At 41.5% G+C, this 19,524-nt stretch overlaps 1 protein-coding gene across 1 annotated transcript in view; it reads left to right on the top strand.

Moving 5' to 3' along the window:
* Window positions 1–19,524, top strand: part of LOC120027058 (CUB and sushi domain-containing protein 3-like) — a 704,521-nt gene that overhangs the window by 150,810 nt on the left and 534,187 nt on the right. Inside the window, exon 3 of the mRNA XM_038971903.1 lies at window positions 11,047–11,159. Coding sequence (XP_038827831.1) covers window positions 11,047–11,159 — 113 coding nt within the window. The remainder of the gene's footprint in view (window positions 1–11,046; window positions 11,160–19,524) is intronic.

Here is a 19,524-nt window from a genome sequence, read left to right on the forward strand (position 1 = left end):
CACTTGAAAAGGAAGGAATTATGTTTTGCTCCTCTGCCCTTTATTGATAATGAATCGTATTTTTTTACTCCACCTTTGGATGTTGGCAGTCCTCCAAGAAATCTGCTTCATTTCGATAATTCTTCTCAAAAGCTGGCGTTTTCTATGGAAATGATGAATGAGAGCAGTAAGTGAATTTCACAAATGCACCGGAGCTTTCTTCAGCCAATAAGCCTTTCTAGCCTCTCTCTCGCTCTCTCCTTCCCTATCTTTACCTGCTTTGAGCTGCTGGCTGCCTGGGGATGATTTGTCAATTGCTCAGATGTACTGTTTTGCTCTAGAGAAGATTCTACCTCCATATATGCTGTTAGTACTTCTACGCTCCTTGCATGAACAAGGTCCCTAGGTTCCAGTGCTTGGGAAACAGTCCCTAGAGGCCTCAGAGTAAGTGTGTTTATGCCTCTTGAATATTCCTGCAGTTTTTTATTACTCGATATGCCCAAGTTACTTGCACAAATATTTGTTATTTGTGTGAGTGCATGGTGCATATTAGGTCCTACTGTTTGTTATCCGCATGCTACAATTTATGGACTGCTCAACCATGCATTATAACTTGTGCTTAATTCTCTTGAGTCGTTCTCTTTCTGTCACAATAATTTCAAAAGACGTCAAACCACATCTAAAGTGGTGAAAATAGCTCTGGTTGAGCTGTTTTGAAGCTCAGTATTTGAAACAAAGTGAGTGCTTTGCTTGAATGACTGCCAACAGTAGGAGCCACCTACACAGACTATAAGATTTATGGCACATTTTTGCACATGAGAGGGATTGCATCTTTTGGGGGTACCGAAGATATCATCTGTTTTCATTTACAGAGACACTCAGCAAGACAGACAGGTGGTGGGTATTCATATTTAAAGGCAATGTTTCACATGACGACATGTTTGCAGCAACATTAGAAGAAGAGATGTATGGTCATGGTTCACCCCAGTAGGTTGTCATTGACAAAATATATTTGCCTCTTTCGCTTGCTTGTGCTCTCTCTCTCTCCCCCTTTTTCTACTTTCAAGGACAGAGGCAAAACATAAGCCATTACGTTTGTATTTATTTTGAAATTGAAGTGAAAGCCACTGCTAGAGGCCAAACTTATTGGCGAATTTGCAGTGTGTATATTGAGTTTGCAGTCTCAAGTATAGGTTTGCTGGTTTTACTGTTGGAGATAAGGTTGTGCTTCCTTGAGAGAAAATCACTTTCTAGTGACAATAATTCCACAGAAACAAACAACTCCAAGATATCATCAAGCATTAAGGACAGTGGTTTTGCGTCTTGAGCGCTAACCCAAAGACAAAGAAGACATTTTCTCATTGCAACTGCCTTGCAGTAGTAGTAGATTCAACTTATTAGAACTGTTTTGGAGGTGACTAGTGCCTCCAAATCAAAACCAACCGAGAGAAGAACATGCATACGCGCTCACACACACAAACACAAACCTTGGTAACTTTTGGAAAATTAAAACAGAAAGGCGCCGGGGGATATTTGCCCTCTTTTCCACTTATGTTCAATTATTTTGTAGATAATAAACAACAGTGGGAATATACAAGTTATAGTCTGTCCATCGACAAAAATAAATCATGGCAGATTCTCCCTTGGGGGTGTTCTCCTCTGCGGGTGCCTTTAGAACAATTTGTTTTAAATAAAAATAAACAAAAAAGGAGGACAGAACGACTAGGGACTCAATTCAAACCACATCACAGAAGTTCAGCTTTACAGCGTGATTGAAATGCATGGGCAATGTTCCCGTTATAGCAGAGACTGAATTCACGGTAAATGCTGTATATATCAGCTGAATCGGAAATGACCTTTTGCATTTCCATTGCGGAATCTGTAACGCTTACAGATTGAATAGAGCTCTAAATTTATAGAATGGAATTACAGGTAATAGTTTTGAATTTAAATTTTTTTGCCATTCGTTTTATGTAATGACTAACCAATGCATAAACATGTTTTGTCATTAAATATAATTTTTAAACATGTCACTATATCATAGTGTGGTACGCCTAATAGAGATGTTTACTTTACTCGCAACAATGTAGGTTAATTCCTTTCCTGTGGAGCTATTGGCCTCCTCTTTCTTTTAGCGACCTTTAGGGGCCAATTTACTAATGATGCATGTTTCAGAGCTGTGAGGCCAGTTGTCACTCTCAGAACAAATTGGTCTCAAAGAAACAGTTTTGGGCTGGTAGATAGTCAACACACTTTGTTTTGCCTCAATGGAATGGAAGTGTTTTCTCCCACGCATAATAATGTTGAATCAATAGGCGGCTATTAAGGGATGCTTTTTGTCTCATTAGCGTGGACTTCTGCTCTGTTGTTAATGTGATGGACACAGCCTAGCTGTGAAACATGTGGAGGGGAAATTGGCAGGTCCAGACTATTAGGTCTAGGCGAAAAGCATTATGAAAAATGTTACGATACAGAACAAGACCATGGTATCTGTCTTTGCGTGCTCTCTCCATTCCACCTGATAATCGTCTACAAACAACTCAGCTCAGGGACCCCCTTTTGGATCTTTTATTAAAGCGATCTGTCAGAAACTCACATCATTGAGTTGTACACTATCTCCAGATGCATCGCTGTGTGTTTACTACCAAAGAACGGAGGAGCTGAGAGAAGACTCCTGCCTTCCTGAATCACATTATCTCAGAAAGCGTAGGGGCCTTTATTGGGGAAAATCAAGTGGTATGACTACACGTTGCACTCTGATGTATTGCTAGTAAAGGGGAAAGCACTTTTAAAAAGATGAATCTCTACTCATTCAGTGGGTAATGTAATTTCAGCCCGTCTGCAGCCGGCTTAGGGTTCTGTCTCTGACAATCAGCCTGGATAAGATGCCTGCAGAGAAGAGGGGTGATCTGAACAGTCTCGCTGATCTCCCAGTCTTGCTTCCCTCTGGAAACCTTAAGCACTAGTGACAGCCCTACCACTCTCTGTTTCTCTATCCAGAGTGTTGAGGAGAATGTGAGCATTCCTCACAAAATGGTATGGTGAGCAGACCTTCAATGGCGAGTAGTAGCAGCCAGCATGCCAAACACTGTTGGTGTGACATGGAGTGTTTTTATTTGTCCCTCCACAGAAAGCTACTTTTATTTAAGGGCTGAGAGGAGGTAGGGAAAAATGGTTATCATGAAAATACAGCTGTATCGCATTAGTGGCTACTGACACTGCTCTCAGGGCAGGTCTAGACTTTTCGAGGGCAGATTAGGAGAATTTACGCAGCAGGTTAGGAAAATTAACGTGGCAGGTCAGGAGAATTAGGTTAAAGTTAGGGAAAGGGTAAGGTTTAGGGTTAGCTAAAATGCTAAAATTGTCCCCGACGTGACTCAATCATATCTAGCTACAACCAGGCCTGCCCTAAACGGGGGTATGAGTCAGTGAGTGAGTGAGCGCATTTGTCGAATGTAATTACCAGATTAAAGGGAGGGGTATGCAAATGGTGAATAATACAACATTAGAAGTATGAGTGTAATGGTTCTTTTGTGTTTTAACGTTTCATGTTCACAGAATGAGGGATCAAAGCATTCTCATTGTGTTAAAAGGAGATCTTGTTAGTTATAATCGGAAATATTCTGAGGCCTACTTTTGGAAACCACCCAAAATAGGAACCAACATTTTTTTTTCCTTTTGCAGCTTCTCCCTTGCAGATGTATGGTCAAAGTTGGTTCAGTAATCAAAAGTGGACTGCAGTGTCCTTGCTCCTGCTCCTTTTAAAACCTCTACAGGATGGGTGGGTCCCCTGCAGGACGGTTGAGCTAATGTGATTAGCATGAGGTTGTAAGTAAGGAGAGTGCACAGTTAAGATCTTGAAAATGTATTAATAAACAAATTAGGCACATTTGGGCAGTCTTGATACAACATTTTTAACTTAAATGCAATGGTTCATTGGATCAGTCTAAAACTTTGCACATACTCTGCTGCCATCCAGTAGCCAACATCTAAATTGTACCTGGGATGGTATAATACATTATGTCCTTTCTCTTGCATTTCAAAGATGATGGTACAAAATGTTTTTTTCTTTGTATTATCTTTTACCAGATATAATGTGTTATATTCTCCTACATTAATTTCACATTTCCACAAACTTCAAAGGGTTTCCTTTCAAATAGAATATGCATATCCTTGCTTCAGGTCCTGAGCTACAGACAGTTCGATTTGGGTATGTCATTTTAGGCAAACATTTAAAAAAAGGGGTGGATCCTTAAGCATTTTAAACATAACCTTTGGTTTTAAATCTTGAGAAAGCTGTTACTATCATGTGTCAGCAAGGTGGCTTTTAAATATAAAAGCATACAGCTTGAGCTTATGAGTAACTGGGGTTAAGATGGGGGGAGAGGAGGCCTCATGTACCCTGCCAAGGCCCCCTTTCTAACCAAGTTGAACCTAGTTCCACTAGGAAAAGACAGCATGGACTTGTAGAGCAATATGAACAGTATGGTTCTGGCTGTTGGGCGCTGAAGGCACAGAGGGGAGATGTATTCGTTCCAACTTGCACAGCAGTTAAGAAAGGCCTCCATGACCCCAAGGGGATACGCATGCAGACACTCATTGAAGGAAGCTGTGTGTGTGTCCTCCCAAGCAGATGTAATCCACAAACAGTCCCTGGAACTCAGTGTACCAACTCAGTGTACCAATAAACTATACTGTATAACCCAAAACAACAATGATTAGTCCTGCTAAGGACTCTGCTTTGGTCCACATAATACAGCAATCTTGTTTCTAGTAGTTATTGTAATTGGCATAGTGGTCGCTGACCTGTTCAGCTTGGCTGAGGTAAATTTGAATTGTTGTAATGGGTGTTAATAAATGCTGTACGTTGTAAATGTCCATATGTGACCGACCGCCTCGATTCGGTCTTATGTAGCACAATTTGATTTTTTTTAAATTTTTTACATTGGACAAAAGTAGAGACTCAGAGTTCGAAAATGGTATATCGTACACTGCAGTTGAGGAACAATGTGAAAGTAATTCCGCTTTGAAAGTTGATAAACTTCTAACCCCACTTTTGAGAAAATGTCCCTTGAATATTTGGTACACCTACTGGAGAGCTCTTCTTTGTCTACACCCATTCAGCATCATTCACACCCTCCCATCCATCTCTTTAAGGATTCACATGTGTGAGGCCATGTGGTAAACACACGCTATATCCCAAAAAGTTTATTTGTGACATGATCAGGATACAGATGGTGTAAACGGTACAGTGATAGTACTTGCATAGTAGCAATATCAAAAACAAAAAGTGTCCAGATAAAAATATTTTATAAATATTTTATCGTTATTAGATGTTGATGTAATTAGATTACTGTTGACTAACCCCATTCCGTACAAATGTGTGCAACCACAGCATTCAAACGAGACTGCAATGAAAACTAATGAGACTGTAGCGACTGTGGTGGCATCAAAATCTGGGTAATGAAACTATGTTTCTATTCAACCGTTGATTGACATGGGGAAAAAGCCTGATAGTATTGGAGAAAAGTTGAAAAAACAGACCCCTCTGACGCGGTACGTTAAATTGTGACGTGTCATGACGTAACGTACAGCACGCATAATGCAACTCCTGTGTTGTACAGCATCTCTCCACCAGGTGTAGCACTTCTCTCGCAGATTAAAAACAAGAAAGGGACAGGGACAGGTTAAGGGGGGATACCTAGTCAATTGTAGAACTGAATGCATACATTTTTTGCATCATCACCGCAAGCCACCATGACTCTCAAAAGCCGCGACAGACGCTGTTTACTTCTGTAGATAGCTTTAGCGCCGCCCTAAAAACGCGATTCAAATTCGACACAAGCCTTCAAATAGGTATGTAATGACACATTATATAAACTCTTTATAGTGTTTTATTTACATTTTAGAGGTGATAAGTTGGACAGATCAGGTGAAAAAAGCAGTTTCCCCACACGGCTTATATCCCCCTTTCCCTATCAAATCAAATTGTATTAGTCACATGAGCCAAATACAACAGGTGTAGACCTTATAGTGAAATGCTGACTTACTAGCCCCTAACCAACAATGCAGTTTAAAAGAATATGGATAAGAATAAGAAATAAAACGATATCACACAGTAGGTTTCGCTTCCCCACCCGCAATTTTTAAAAAGAACACAACGGTGCTCATTGCCTTCTTCAATCATGCAGAGACAGGCAGCATGAAGGCCTCGTCATTGATTTTGCTGGAAAGGTGAGAAATTGTGCTTCACAATGGTATTCATACTAGTTGACCTGTAAGTATTTTTTTTGGGGGGTGCTAAAATAAGGTTAATTGTACATTACAGTGCGATGTACAAAAATGCATTAGCTAACTATACCCGACACACTTGTCTAAATTGTTGGGTCATGTGAAGGAAATGCTATTACCACCCCTCACCCACATCTAGCTAAGTGGATGGGTCACTATTGTCTAGACATGTACACATGTTCATGAAATACAATCGATGGCCTTAGTCATCCCCAGACACACCTGCTAATTTGATGCGTCATGTAATAATCCGGCTGAAATTGAGTTTTTTGTTTAGACATGGTAGCTAGCTTGCTAAACAATGAACCAGCATAACCCCAACTCATACTACTACCAATACAAACATTGTCATAGCTGTAGTTTGAATATAACAAACTTGGTTCAATGTTAACTAGCTAACATTAGGCTATAACTAGCAAGCTTGAAATGTTCTAGCTAACTAACAGTAAGCTTTAACTTGCAATAAAAATGACGTTCTGACAAAATTAGAAACTTCTATATGGAAAATGTAGCAAGACTCTTACCCGCATACATGGATGAACGCTTCACGGCAGACTGGAAGCATTTAACTCCGTTTTGTTTGTAGCTACATCTTGTGTGGCCAGCTTTGTGTCAAGTCACTCCGGTTAACACTGACCAGAAAGTAGCCCATCAGTTTTTCCTACTGATCTGTCGATAGCCCCGGCTAAATTCTGGGCATCAATGTTGTTGAGAAAATTAGCACAACTTTTGTAGTTCTCAATGGCTAAAGTTATATCTTTCAAAAACGGTGCAGTAGAAAGGACTGTCAACACATATTGAACATCTCACGTTATAGACAGAAGCACTACATGGCAGACCAATCCAAACTCATCTCCCATACATTATTTCAACCAATCATGGCTAGTGGGAAGGTTCCTGACTGTTTCCATAGCTAAACCAACTAGGCTCGAAATTCTTACAATTTTATTCGTATTTATGGATGGAATAAAAGTTTGTTGTTAAAGCACATGAAAGTTTACATGTTCAAGAAGGCATTTCTGCAAAAACACAAAAAAAAATATGTTTACGTTCAAATACTGCTCCTGTGAAGTAGTGACGTGTGACATACGGCTCGTTTCCTGAAATGAGTCACATATTGAAGAGGTGAACCTAGTCAAAGGCTGTGTTTCAGGCTGACTACATTTCAGACACATGCCGGATCTCACAGCACCTGGACAGGTATTTAAGACACCAGCTAACTACATCATATGATATACAGTGCTTTCAGAAAGTATTTACACCCCTTGACATTGTCCACATTTTATTGTCTTACAGCCTGAATTTAAGATGGATTACATTTAGATGTTGTGTCACTGGCCTACACACAATACAGTACCCCATAACGTTGAAGTGTATTTTTTAATTATTTATTTTTTTACAAATTAATTTAAAAAGCTGAAATGAAAACTGTTTGAATACTAAATAAATTCAGGAATAAAAACTTGCTTAACAAGTCACAAGTTGAATGATTACCTCATCTTTGTACCCCACACATACAATTATATGTAAGGTCCCTCAGTCTAGCAGTGAATTTCAAACACAGATTCAACCACAACGACCAGGGAAGTTTTCCAATGCCTCGCAAAGGGCACCTATTGGTAGATAAAAATATCAAATAAAAAAAGCACACATTGAATATCAATACACCCAGTCACTACAAAGATACAGGTGTCCTTCCTAACTCAGTTACCGGAGAGGAAGGAAACCGCTCAGGGATTTCACGATGAGGCCAATTGTTACAGAGTTTAATGCCTGTGATAGGAGAAAACTGAGGATGGATCAACAACATTAACATCCACAACATCCACAATACTAACCTAAATGGCAGAGTGAAAATACAAATATTCCAAAATATGCATCCTGTTTGCAATAAGACACAAAAGTAAAACTGCAAAAAAAATCCTGAATACAAAGCGTTATGTTTGGGGCAAATCCACCACATCACATCACTGAGTACCACTCTTCATATTTTCAAGCATGGTGGTGGCTGCATCATGTTATGGGTATGCTTGTCATTGGCAAAGACTAGGGAGTTTTTTATGATAAAAATAAATTAAATAGAGCTCAGCATAGGCAAAATCATAGAGAAAAACCTGTTTTAGTCTGCTTTCCAACAGACACTGATTCACAAATTCACCTTTCAGCAGGACAATAAACTTAAACACAAGGCCAAATATACAATGGAGTTGCTTACCAAGACAACCTAAATCTGCTTGAAAATCTATGGAAAGACTTGAAAATGGCTGTCGAGCAATGACCAACAACCAACTTGACAGATCATGAAGAATGTTTTTAACAATAATGTGCAAATATTGTACAATCCAGGTGTGCAAAGCTCTTAGAGACTTACCCAGAAAGACTCACAGCTGTAATCTCTGCCAAAGGTGAATCTAACATGTATTGACTCAGGGGTGTGAATACTTATGTAAATTAGATATTTCTGTGTATCATTTTCAATACATTTGAAGTAATTTCTTCTAAAAACATGTTTGTTTTTGGGGTATTGTGTGTAGATGGGTGAGAAAAACATATATTTAACACATATTGAATTCAGGCTGTAACACAACAAAATGTGGAATAAGTCAAGGGGTGTGAATTTTTTCTGAAGGCACTGTAGCTATCTGATGCCCTTCTGCAATGTAGTGGAACTGGAATGCGACCAAAGCCAGATAGCTGATGTGAAATGCACTGAAAGCACCAGCAGGGGAGGCCACCGCTAGGGGAGAGGGGTGTGTGTTAGGAGGACCATGAAAATGGAGTGAAGGAAAAAAAGGAGACTTGTGAGGAGATGAGAAGGAGCAGAGGAGTAGAAAAGGGAGGAAGCGGGAGGAAAAAAAGATTGGAGGAGTAGAAAAGAGAGGAAGATGGGGGGGAATGAAGACATCCAGGTGTTTTTTTGTCCACCTTCACAACTCACTTGTAATTGGTGTTTTGTCCAATTATAGAGGAAAGCTTGTCACTTCACTCACAATACATTGTCTTTCTGCTTCTTGCTTGATAGTCTTATTGAGATTCTACTATCAAATACAGTACACGTAAAAGTGGAACATGTATTTGTAATGACCCTGTGGCCATCAGACGATCAAAGAGATTGGCAAATAACATCTCTGAAATATGTATGTTCATACAGATGTAGGATCTTAATTTGATCACTCTTTTGTTGCTGAGAATTTTCCTGCACAGCAGGAAATAAGAACTTGTAGTGTAGTCAAGGTTTAAAAAGGTTGCTAAAGCTTGTCATTTCCAATTTAAAATGTCAGACTAGATTTGCCCTAAAAATGTATCAACCCCTACAAAAAATGTCCATGAATTATTATCCACATAATAATCTACATTTCCTCTTGCTCCAGGATTATTTTCCTGCTGTAGCAAACTGGCTCAAATTAAGATCCTACATCTATCTGTATGCATTACATTGAAAATACTGTATGTCCTTGGTTATCCCATTGTGGGCCATTGGAGGGTGGAGAGAAACCCTAAGAGAGATGATTTGTTAAAGCCATGCGGACGGGAAGGTATTCACTTTATTTTATTCTCTCTCAAGTTCTTTGAAGCCGATGACAAGTTGAAAGGTTAATCATACTACAGGGATACTCTGTGATCTCCTGGGGTGGTTATGCAAAAGTTTTTATAAATATTTCACTTACAAGTCTATTAGCATAACCAATAGGAATTATGTAACATGGCTCCGACCGACGTGGTTTGAAGCACACATCTATACACTGTCATTTTCAGAGTGTTAAATATTCAGTACTTTTTATGTCTAATTCTGGCCTCTATTGATGTGTATATTTCTCTCACCTCTCTTCACAGTATGGCTTTTTGGAGGAGAAATCACTTTAGTGAAATGTTAATAGCCTTCCAAGCAGAGCTAGTGTAGCCCATAAATAAGCCTGAGCCCATGTACATTTGAAATGTTATAATGATCTTTACTTTGAAATGGGCCCGTAGAATCGATCTATTCTCCCTACACATTTAAAGGTGATCCATTCACCTCTCAGTACTGTGCTGCTGGCTCCAGTGTTTAATGTAACTCCACCACTCAGTGCTCTGCTGCTGGCTCCAAGTGTTTAATGTAACTCCACCACTCAGCGCTCTGCTGCTGGCTCCAAGTGTTTAATGTAACTCCACCACTCAGTGCTCTGCTGCTGGCTCCAAGTGTTTAATGTAACTCCACCACTCAGTGCTCTGCTGCTGGCTCCAGTGTTTAATGTAACTCCACCACTCAGTGCTCTGCTGCTGGCTCCAAGTGTTTAATGTAACTCCACCAGTCAGTACTCTGCTGCTGGCTCCAAGTGTTTAATGTAACTCCACCACTCAGTACTCTGCTGCTGGCTCCAAGTGTTCAATGTAACTCCACCACTCAGTACTCTGCTGCTGGCTCCAAGTGTTTAATGTAACTCCACCACTCAGTACTCTGCTGCTGGCTCCAAGTGTTTAATGTAACTCCAACACTCAGTATTCTGCTGCTGACTCCAAGTGTTTAATGTATTGTAACTCCACTAAGCTGCTTTAGCTGAATGACACAACATTAGGCTGACTGTTTGGTGAGACATGTCAGGGTAGTACTGGCGTTTTATGTCGATCTCCAGATCATTCTGATTGGTGTAAGTTATTGATTAATAGTATCTTATTGGTTATTCTGACTGGTGTCTGTGTGCTATTGGTTAATGGCATCTCCAAATCATTCTGATTGGTGTAATGTATGATTTTCAGATCATTCTGATTTATTTGTCGTCTCCTCTCTCGCCATAGGTTAACAGGATTCTCAATGCCACCACCAGTCACGAGCACGGGGTCCGTCTTCTCCCTGCGTCTTACCAGTGACTTCGCTGTGAGCGCTCACGGCTTTAAATTATATTATGAAGGTAAGGTTCTTCTCTTCTCCTTATATTCTTCTTATATTCCCTCTCATTGTTTCTGTTGTTTATCTCTTGTATTCACTCATCCAATGAACAGGATTGAGAGACTCATGTTGGATGTGATGGCTTCTGATCCAGCTGGTGATCTCTCTGGGAGTTTGAATTTCTATTTTATTTCATTAAAGAACTTTATTGACTGTATTAGTTCCCACTGTTAGACCTGCTGTTCTCTAAGGACCTCATCAGTCCACATCAAACCATATCTAATCAAAACACACACAGTTATAGACCTGCTGTTCTCTAAGGACCTCATCAGTCCACATCAAACCAGATCTAATCGAAACACACACAGTTATAGACCTGCTGTTTTCTAAAGACCTCATCAGTCCACATCAAACCAGATCTAATCAAAACCACACATTGTTATAGACCTGATGTTTTCTAAAGACCTCATCAGTCCACATAAAACCAGATCTAATCAAAACCACACACTGTTATAGACCTGATGTTTTCTAAAGACCTCATCAGTCCACATCAAACCAGATCTAATCAAAACCACACATTGTTATAGACCTGATGTTTTCTAAAGACCTCATCAGTCCACATCAAACCAGATCTAATCAAACCACACACACCCTGTATAGGCCTACTGGACTGCCCCTGAGGCCAGACAGACATATTGTCCATGTGTGGCATCAAAGCATGTATCTACAGAAAGGCACACATGGTTAAAACATCATCTGCATGTTTATTACACACAGTATGTGAATGTTTCAAGTCATCCTTTAAGAACTTTAACTGTATTACAGTCTGTGTCATGAAACTTGGCATAAAGGAAGCACAAACATCTAGCATTTCCAATAATCCATGACTATGCCAAGTAGACTAGCCCACCCCTAACCCTCGTCCAAGGCTAAGGAAGAAAAAACACAACTCACACACAAACACAATGTCAATCAAATTTGCAGTCAAATGTCTTCCCCGCTTTAAGCCATGATGGACCATTCTACCTCTCCTCTGTCAGCTGACTAACTAACTGTGTAGCCCTCCAGTCTTCAGACAGAACCTCCTACCCCTCTACCTCTCCTCTGTCAGCTGACTAACTAACTGTGTAGCCCTCCAGTCTTCAGACAGAACCTCCTACCCCTCTACCTCTCCTCTGTCAGCTGACTAACTAACTGTGTAGCCCTCCAGTCTTCAGACAGAACCTCCTACCCCTCTACCTCTCCTCTGTCAGCTGACTAACTAACTGTGTAGCCCTCCAGTCTTCAGACAGAACCTCCTACCCCTCTACCTCTCCTCTGTCAGCTGACTAACTAACTGTGTAGCCCTCCAGTCTTCAGACAGAACCTCCTACCCCTCTACCTCTCCTCTGTCAGCTGACTAACTAACTGTGTAGCCCTCCAGTCTTCAGACAGAACCTCCTACCCCTCTACCTCTCCTCTGTCAGCTGACTAACTAACTGTAGCCCTCCAGTCTTCAGACAGAACCTCCTACCCCTCTACCTCTCCTCTGTCAGCTGACTAACTAACTGTGTAGCCCTCCAGTCTTCAGACAGAACCTCCTACCCCTCCACCTCTCCTCTGTCAGCTGACTAACTAACTGTAGCCCTCCAGTCTTCAGACAGAACCTCCTACCCCTCTACCTCTCCTCTGTCAGCTGACTAACTAACTGTGTAGCCCTCCAGTCTTCAGACAGAACCTCCTACCCCTCTACCTCTCCTCTGTCAGCTGACTAACTAACTGTAGCCCTCCAGTCTTCAGACAGAACCACCTACCCCTCTACCTCTCCTCTGTCAGCTGACTAACTAACTGTGTAGCCCTCCAGTCTTCAGACAGAACCTCCTACCCCTCTACCTCTCCTCTGTCAGCTGACTAACTAACTGTGTAGCCCTCCAGTCTTCAGACAGAACCTCCTACCCCTCTACCTCTCCTCTGTCAGCTGACTAACTAACTGTAGCCCTCCAGTCTTCAGACAGAACCTCCTACCCCTCTACCTCTCCTCTGTCAGCTGACTAACTAACTGTGTAGCCCTCCAGTCTTCAGACAGAACCTCCTACCCCTCTACCTCTCCTCTGTCAGCTGACTAACTAACTGTGTAGCCCTCCAGTCTTCAGACAGAACATCCTACCCCTCTACCTCTCTACTGTCAGCTGACTAACTAACTGTGTAGCCCTCCAGTCTTCAGACAGAACATCCTACCCCTCTACCCATCCTCTACCCTCCAGTCCCCTCTGCTACCCTCCTCTCCACTGCCCCTCCTCTGCCACCCTCCTCTTGTCTGCCCCTCCTCTGCCACCCACCTCCCCTCTGCCCCTCCTCTGCCACCCTCCTCTCTTCTGCCCCTCCTCGGCCACCATCCTCTCCTCTACCCCTCCTCTGCCACCCTCTGCCCCCCCCCCCCCCCCTATCACCCTCCTCTCCTCTGCCCCTCCTCTGCCAGCTGACTGCTACACTATGTAGCATCTCCAGTCTGCAGTCACGTCATTTACCTCCCCATATATTTCTTCTGGTCCCCCAGGCCTACTCACCCACTACCCACCCGCCTGTCCAGCATGAATCCATGCACAGCCTTGATACTCGGTGCAATTTCCGGGTTATTGAAGTATACATCAACAATTTTAGGGAAAGAAGCAAGACACTCCCTCCAGTTCTGTTACATCTCCAGAATGTAATGGATCCACTGCTTTTTACAATGACATAATGTAATGGATTCACTGCCGTTTTAAAGTTGCATAAGCCACCACGGCTTCTAAATTGGAATTATTTTAACCTTCCCCATTTTTGCTTAGCAACACACTTGAACTAAAGGCATTGGGAAGGATCTAATAATTCTCTACTGTTTCCAGCTTCCACAACTCTCATGGTTTCATTATAGATTGTTAGTGCTACTATAATACTGAGTACTAGATCTGCTCAAAGCACACACACACACACACACACACACACACACACACACACACACACACACACACACACACACACACACACACACACACACACACACACACACACACACACACACACACACACACACACACACACACACTCACAAAGATGTGGGGTTTCCCATGGCCAATTAGACCCTGATGCTTTCACAGTCTGATAACACTTCTAATGATAATATGACTTCTTAACATTCTCTTTAATGCTTTGTTTATTCCCTTTTGTACATCCCATTTGTGACTTTGAGTCTTTTCCTGTTGAATACTGTGATCGCCTCGGATTCATTTAGAGGCATGGAGCATGGATTCAATCATGGACACTGATAAACTGGAGGGGGGGAAAAACGGCGCTTTATTTTCTTTGTTTCTGATGGTAACCACCAGCTACTGAGACAAGACAGTGAGACAAAGATATTCACGCCTAAGTAGACATGGAAAACTGCATAGCTATCCAGCCTCCTTGGCATTGGTTCAGATGATCTTCTGTATATCCTCTCACTCTCAACAGAAAGGACTAGCACCTATGCTGCCGGGACTGTATTGATGTACTGTGTTGTGCAATCGTCATGCAGCCCACGCATACCATTCCTCCCTGGCAACACACACACACACACACACACACACACACACACACACACACACACACACACACACACACACACACACACACACACACACACACACACACAGTCGGCTCCTTCTCCTCCGTGCCTATCTGGCCCCCTCGCCATGGCTATGCTGCTCTGCATTATTAGAGCTCACAACACCTCCACCTGCACCTCCAGCGAGTATCATCCCTCCCCCGGGCCTCCCCGCCTGGGCATACCACATCTCTGGCTCCCTGGCTGCAGTTACACCCAGCTGGGGGAGGGGGGCGCCGGCACACAGTTCAGCTCCTCCAGCTGCAGGAAAATTGCTTTCTCTTCCTCACACACATACTGTGTGTAGACATATACAGAAGATGCACACACACACACCTCTGGGGTTGACAGACTGTGCGACTGATGTGTTTGATGCCTGTAGATACTGTGTTGTATAACCTGACTCTGCATGCTCTATATGCAGTTGATTTTTTAAAGTAAGGACTGTGTTGAGTAATGTTAGGTGTCGAGTGTAGGTCTTGATTTAAGGAGTGTCGAGATGACAGACTTATGTAGTCAGTGTATGGTCTGGGCAATGTCATCTTTTTAACCCTTTCTTCACTGTTTAGTTGCACATACTTGGTAGATTGTCTTATTTGCAGCTGCAAAAAGCATTTCTCACGCTCATATAACGTGATAGATCTTGAAAACCATGTAATTTCTCAAATAATAGACTTTATTATATACGAACCAGGGAGGAAGAGTACATTCATATGGATCCGTTACATCGCTGGGTACCAGTTCATCGTTTATGATTAATGATACATGCTGGACTCTAGTCTAGTGTATTGCATATGAAGGATGCCTATGATGTAAATTATTCAGTGGGCATCCCGAGGCACTTTTAGAGTATGCTAAGTTGATAACATTGGTGATGATGGTGGCAATTAGAAAGCGAGGTAGCGGTTGCGGCGTTTGCCAAATTTAGGACGCACTGTCCTCGATTTTATGAATATGAATATAATACTTGTTCTTCTCTTCTTCATCTTCATCAGTATAGTTGTCATCATCTTTATCATCAGCAGCAGCAGCATCATCATCATCACCTTCATCATCATCATCACCTTCATCCTCTTCCTCTTCATCATCATGTAAGTATTATGATATCATGGATTCCACTCATTACCGTATTTCTGTCAATAATCTGCTAGCTAGAACGTACACTTTCCTAACCTGTGGATGTTTCACTGGAGAGTGAATCCCTATTGGAAACCTATCCTATCTCTGCTGAGGTTGGTTTACATTACGTTCTGTAGGAGTACATGGCTTCCCTGACTCATGAGAACACAGTGTAGAAAACGTATAATCAACCTCTGACGTGGTTTTATATTATATGCTGTAGAAAAACATGTTTCCTCTGACTGACCCATAAGAAATCACTGTAGAGTGCAGTACATGAACAAGAGTATGTACTTGCCTTTACCCATCAAACCACACACAGCTGATAGGACATGAACATGCCTGTCCTACAGTATTAAACCTTGCAGCTAACAAGCTGTGGGAGATTTGCCTGCTGGGCAATCAGACCTGGATTCTTGAAAATTATTTTCAAATACGTTGAGGGTTTGCTTTTAAAAAAAACATTTCTATTGGTTAATTAAGCCAGGCATGCTCAAACAGGAATAGATGGAGTATTTTAATGGGGGGGGGGGGGGTTCTACAAAGCTATAAGGAATTGTTTTAAGAAGGTCATACCAAGGATAGTTTAGCTATTTGATTTTGAATATGAAGGCCCCTTGAAGTATAATTTTTTTTATATGATAACAATTATTTAATGAAAGAAACATTTGGCCTTACTGCTATTAGCCCATACAAATACATGAATAACAGATTCACTACACGGAACAACAGATAGTCCCAAAACACATCAAAAGTAAATTTGTTCTAAAGTGTCTCTCCTATATCTGAGAGATGATCGAAATAGCAGTATTATTTTTTTTTACATGGACACTACATGGACACAACATGTCTTGTGTTGTGTTGGTCCCATATTTCCCTCAAAGTTTGTGCACAAATATGTTTACATCCCTGTTAGTGATCCATCTATCTGACAGGTGTGGCATATCAAAAAGCTGATTAACAGCATGATCATTACAAAGATGCACCTTGTGCTGGGGACAAGAAAAGGCCTAAAATGTGCAGTTTTGTCACACAACACAATGCCACAGATGTCTCAAGTTTTGAGGGAGCGTGCAATTGGCATGCTGACTGCAGGAATGTCCACCAAAGCTGTTGCTAGAGAATTTAATGTTAATTTCTCTACCATAAACTGCCTCCATAGTCATTTTAGAGAATTTGGCAGTACGTCCAACCGGCCTCACAACCACAGCATGTGTTGCATATTGCGTTTTTCAAGATATTACTTCAGAGTTTATTGCCTATTTTGGGGAGGGTAGCACTATTTTGGGGAGGGTAGCACTATTTTGGGGAGGGTAGCACTATTTTGGGGAGGGTAGCACTATTTTGAGGAGGGTAGCACTATTTTGAGGAGGGTAGCACTATTTTGGGGAGGGTAGCACTATTTTGAGGAGGGTAGCACTATTGAGGCTAAAAGGAAGTTGTATGGTTTTGTCTTCAATCAATACAAACAAAAGTGTATTTGATGTTCTTTTTTGCAGCCCTCTAAATAAAGCACAGAATAGAGAAATAAAGAAAGTATAATCTATCCATTCACATCATGTAAACTACCGTTAGATTTTATATTTCTGGTGTCAAAAAGGAAGCAAGAATATTGATTGTAAAAAAGCGAAGGAAAAATGAGATATGTTTTAAGATGAGGAGAGTAGCTCGTTCAAAGGCTAGAAGCTGGAACCGTTACAAATAACCTCAGAATAATCAAACCACAATTCTGGAGGCTTGTGTTTACGAGGACATTGCATTCCTAGAGCAGTGCATTTTGGTAAAGTTGCAGAATGTGTGCCATTATGCTAGGAGCTAGCTGAAAGCACTCAGGCATCTAGTCTAGTCAGTGAATATTACATCTGCTGCCACATATGTGAAAGATGCATACTATCCTCATGCGAAATGCATTCATTGTCGCATATAGATGTCGGATCTTAATTTGATCCCTTTTCGTTGCTGAGAATTTTGCAGGAAATGCAAACTTGTAATGTATTTGAGTTTTAAAAAGGCTTCTAAAGTTTGTAATTTCCACTTAGAAATTTCAGACTTGATTTGCTCTAATGAAAAATGTATCAACGCCTACAAAAATGTCCATGAATTACAATCCAAATAATAATTCACATTTCTTGTTGCTACAATATTATTTTCCTACTGTAGCAAACTGGCTCATATTAAGATCCTACAGTGGGGCAAAAAAGTATTTAGTCAGCCACCAATTGTGCAAGTTCTCCCACTTAAAAAGATGAGAGAGGCCTGTAATTTTCATCATAGGTACACTTCAACTATGACAGACAAAATGAGAAAACAAAATCCAGAAAATCACATTGTAGGATTTTTAATGAATTTATTTGCAAATTATGGTGGAAAATAAGTATTTGGTCACCTACAAACAAGCAAGATTTCTGGCTCTCACAGACCTGTAACTTCTTCTTTAAGAGGCTCCTCTGTCCTCCACTCGTTACCAGTATTAATGGCACCTGTTTGAACTTGTTATCAGTATAAAAGACACCTGTCCACAACCTCAAACAGTCACACTCCAAACTCCACTATGGCCAAGACCAAAGAGCTGTCAAAAGACACCAGAAACAAAATTGTAGACCTGCACCAGGCTGGGAAGACTGAATCTGCAATAGGTAAGCAGCTTGGTTTGAAGAAATCAACTGTGGGAGCAATTATTAGGAAATGGAAGACATACAAGCCCACTGATAATCTCCCTCGATCTGGGGCTCCATGCAAGATCTCACCCCGTGGGGTCAAAATGATCACAAGAACGGTGAGCAAAAATCCCAGAACCACACGGGGGGACCTAGTGAATGACCTGCAGAGAGCTGGGACCAAAGTAACAAAGCCTACCATCAGTAACACACTACGCCGCCAGGGACTCAAATCCTGCAGTGCCAGACGTGTCCCCCTGCTTAAGCCAGTACATGTCCAGGCCCATCTGAAGTTTGCTAGAGAGCATTTGGATGATCCAGAAGAAGATTGGGCGAATGTCATATGGTCAAATGAAACCAAAATAGAACTTTTTGGTAAAAACTCAACTCGTCGTGTTTGGAGGACAAAGAATGCTGAGTTGCATCCAAAGAACACCATACCTACTGTGAAGCATGGGGGTGGAAACATCATGCTTTGGGGCTGTTTTTCTGCAACGGGACCAGGACGACTGATCCGTGTAAAGGAAAGAATGAATGGGGCCATGTATCGTGAGATTTTGAGTGAAAACCTCCTTCCATCAGCAAGGGCATTGAAGATGAAACGTGGCTGGGTCTTTCAGCATGACAACGATCCCAAACACACCGCCCGGGCAACGAAGGAGTGGCTTCGTAAGAAGCATTTCAAGGTCCTGGAGTGGCCTAGCCAGTCTCCAGATCTCAACCCCATAGAAAATCTTTGGAGGGAGTTGAAAGTCCGTGTTGCCCAGCAACAGCCCCAAAACATCACTGCTCTAGAGGAGATCTGCATGGAGGAATGGGCCAAAATATCAGCAACAGTGTGTGAAAACCTTGTGAAGACTTATAGAAAACGTTTGACCTCTGTCATTGCCAACAAAGGGTATATAACAAAGTATTGAGATAAACTTTTGTTATTGACCAAATACTTATTTTCCACCATAATTTGCAAATAAATTCATTAAAGATCCTACAATGTGATTTTCTGGATTTTT

The sequence above is a fragment of the Salvelinus namaycush genome, chromosome 32 (assembly GCF_016432855.1).
Source record: "Salvelinus namaycush isolate Seneca chromosome 32, SaNama_1.0, whole genome shotgun sequence".
In the NCBI taxonomy this organism is placed as follows: domain Eukaryota; kingdom Metazoa; phylum Chordata; class Actinopteri; order Salmoniformes; family Salmonidae; genus Salvelinus; species Salvelinus namaycush.